The sequence below is a fragment of the Arachis ipaensis genome, chromosome B09, assembly GCF_000816755.2.
Source record: "Arachis ipaensis cultivar K30076 chromosome B09, Araip1.1, whole genome shotgun sequence".
Classification (NCBI taxonomy): domain Eukaryota; kingdom Viridiplantae; phylum Streptophyta; class Magnoliopsida; order Fabales; family Fabaceae; genus Arachis; species Arachis ipaensis.
Genome location: NC_029793.2, coordinates 119,718,241 through 119,721,246, shown reverse-complemented (window position 1 = coordinate 119,721,246; position 3,006 = coordinate 119,718,241). Strand labels below are relative to the sequence as shown.

At 41.0% G+C, this 3,006-nt stretch overlaps 1 protein-coding gene across 1 annotated transcript; it reads left to right on the top strand.

Annotated features, from left to right (window-relative positions):
• Window positions 498-2,793, top strand: LOC107615880 (protein FAR1-RELATED SEQUENCE 5-like). Its single transcript, XM_016317899.1, has 5 exons — window positions 498-829; window positions 916-1,316; window positions 1,597-1,880; window positions 1,955-2,395; window positions 2,662-2,793. Exons 1-5 carry the CDS (start codon window positions 498-500, stop codon window positions 2,791-2,793), a joined length of 1,590 nt encoding a protein of 529 aa, XP_016173385.1.

Below are 3,006 nucleotides of genomic sequence, written 5' to 3'. Positions count from 1 at the left end.
GTATGCTAAGAATTGGTATTAAATACTTATTGTGTTAGGGCTAGTTTTAATTCATATCTAATTGTGTGTATTGACGTTACAGTTGCCGGATCATAGTGGCGTCGGTGAAAAGGAAATTCCAGTCATAGGAATGAGTTTTGGTTCGTTGCCTCTCGCACAGAAATTTTTATGCAAACTATGCAAAGAAAGTTGGGTTCGTTACTAAAATCAGGAATACGAATTTCGACAAGACGTGGAAGGAATCAAAGATATCGGTTAATCAATCTATTTACTGCACGCGAGAAGGTTATCGAGAGTCTAGGGTTAACGCAGCAACTCGAGCAAACAGAATTACAACCACAAGATGCAGAGCAAGGATGTATGTCACGCTGGACAAGGAGAAGGAAAGTTAGATTGTGTCTAGATTAGAATTGAGGCATTCTCACCCCTGTTCGGCTAAGAAAGCTGTCCACTATCATGAGTATCGGGAGCTGACCATGCATGCTAAGTGCGTCATTATGGATAACGACAAGGCTGGAATAAGACCCAACAAGACGTATCTAGCACTGGCAAATGAGGTTGGTGGGTCCTCAAACCTGGGTTTTTCAGAAAAGGATGTCAGAAATTATATCACACGCAATCTCCGATGCTCCGATGACAATGAGGACTTCCAGGGGATGATGAATTATTTCGTTCGAATGAAGGAGATCAATCCCAACATCTTTTATGCCATAGATGTTGACGATGCTAATAAATTTAGGAGCGCACTATGGGTATATGCAAGGTGCAGGATTTTGTGTGAATATTATGGAGATGTGGTGTTGTTTGACACCACTTACAGAAGAAACAGGTCTGTATACTTATTGGTGAATTGCAAGAGCAGTTATTTGTTAAATTTGTCTTGTTGCCTCACAGTTGTTTTTGCTCTTTTCACAGGCATGGTCTGTCGTTTGCATCCTTTGTCGGTGTAAACCACCATGGGAAGTCTACTCTTCTTGGCTGTGCTTTACTTGGGAGCGAGGAGATCCCTAGTTTTGAGTGGGTGTTTACGCAGTGGGTGAGATGCGTCGGAATTGTGCCAAGGGGGATTATCACTGACCAGTGCAAGGCGATGGCTGGTGCTATTAGGAAGGTCCTACCTGATACTGTCCACCGATGGTGCATCTGGCACATAATGAAGAAATCACAATTCAAGCTCGGTGGATACGCTAGGTATGGAGAATTAAATGCAATGATGAATCACATTGTGTGGAATTCTCCTTCGACTGAATCATTCGAGGTTGATTGGGCTGGTTTCATCAAGCAATTTAACTTAGGCCAGAACAGATGGTTAGCAGGTATGTGATTCTTAAATTAAACCTCGTTGTTGGTTTCTAGTTGCCTATTTATTCACTTCATGTTATTTTTACCGGCTTGATTCCGTACTTATGTTTTTGCTAAGAAATGTAGCTGAGTTTTCTATCCCTATAATCAGTGGATGTTCTTTTCAATACATAAACAGATATTTTTTCTCGTAGTCTGTCTGGATGTTTTTTTAATTTATTTTATCATTGCGTTGGAAGCTGTCATCATGTTGTTTATAAGCGGCACTCTTATGCATTTGTTTTGGTTGGGCAGACCTTTATGCGAATCGAAGGAAGTGGGTTCCAATATTCTTTAAGAGTGAATTTTGGGCAGGCATGAGGAGTACACGGCGCAGTGAAAGTATGCACGCATTTTATGGTGGATACCTGCATTGCAAGACTGGGTTGGTTCAGTTCATCCATGAATACGACAATGTGCTTGGAAACAAGGAGCAAAAGGAGCTGGAAGATGACGCTGCAGACTCGAAAGGAGTCATCCCATGTATAGGGAGCACGGGCATTGAGAGACAGTTTCAGCAGGAATACACCAGTAATATGGTAGTATGTTCAGGAATCTTCAGCTGGAGGTAAGCAAAAAAACTGATTGCGTGGTTCGATAAATTGAACAAAAGGGAGATACAATTTTTATTAAAGTGGACGAGCAGAAGGTATTCTGGGGGAAGCCTGTCTACGATACTTTCATGGTCGAGTTTGACCCTTTGAGTCGAAAGGGTCAGTGCGAGTGCAACAAGTTTGAATCCGCTGGTATATTGTGTTGCCACACCCTTGCGGTGTGGTCATACTACAGAGTTGACACAGTACCGAGTTGCTATATTCTTCCTCGATGGAGTAAGAATGTCATCCGCAAGCACATTTACATCAAGAGTAGCCATGACGTGGCTCGGAGTGATGAAAGCAACAACTTGTTCAGGCATCTGTGTTCAGAGTTCTATAACGTTGCTCAAGAGTTTGTTGCTTGTGAGGAGGAAGCAGCCATCTTGCGAGCTGCCCTTTGGGATGCAAAGGCCAAGCTGACTGATTACCGTGCCAGCATGTGTTCCACTACTGTTGCTGTGACTCAGAATATCATGCCCACATAGAGCACAGGCAGTGCTATTGTACATGACATACAGGGACCCTTAAGAGTCAAAACCAAAGGACGGCCGAAGAGTAAGAGACTTGGAGCAGAGTTGGACAAGTCAATTAAGAAGTCAATGTAAAAAAAGAAGAGAAAATCACATCCGGTATGTGTTAGAAATGACGTATATTTTAACTTTTTCTTATGAAATGTTGTTCTTGATTAATGTATGTTGCTTTGTTTGTGTTGTACATCTTGTAGGATGAGGTTGACCTTCAGTCAGATAATGATCATCATGGTTCTGTAAATAAAAGATTGGAGGATTCTACTATATGGAATTCATCGGATGGTGGCGGATTCATGCACCTGTTGAATTCTTTTAGGCATATATAGTTAGGTTTCTTGGCGTGAGTTTGGTGTCATTCTTTAGATACAACTTAATAAACTATTCCCTCTTCTGTTTTTTCACTTGCATTTATCCTGTTTTGAAGTAGTCATTCAAAGAAACAAAAGCACAACTGTTGTTATCTTTTCCCCATTTATTGTTTATTAAGGTTTTAAATAAACGAAATGTCACATATTTGTTCACAAAAATCAAATGGTTTA

Coding starts and splice junctions, on each gene's coding strand:
- LOC107615880 (XM_016317899.1), top strand. CDS start 498: ATGGATAACGACAAGGCTGGAATAAGACCCAACAAGACGTATCTAGCA. Junction 830..915: donor ACCACTTACAGAAGAAACAG/GTCTGTATACTT, acceptor CTCTTTTCACAG/GCATGGTCTGTCGTTTGCAT. Junction 2,396..2,661: donor TGTGTTCCACTACTGTTGCT/GTGACTCAGAAT, acceptor TACATCTTGTAG/GATGAGGTTGACCTTCAGTC.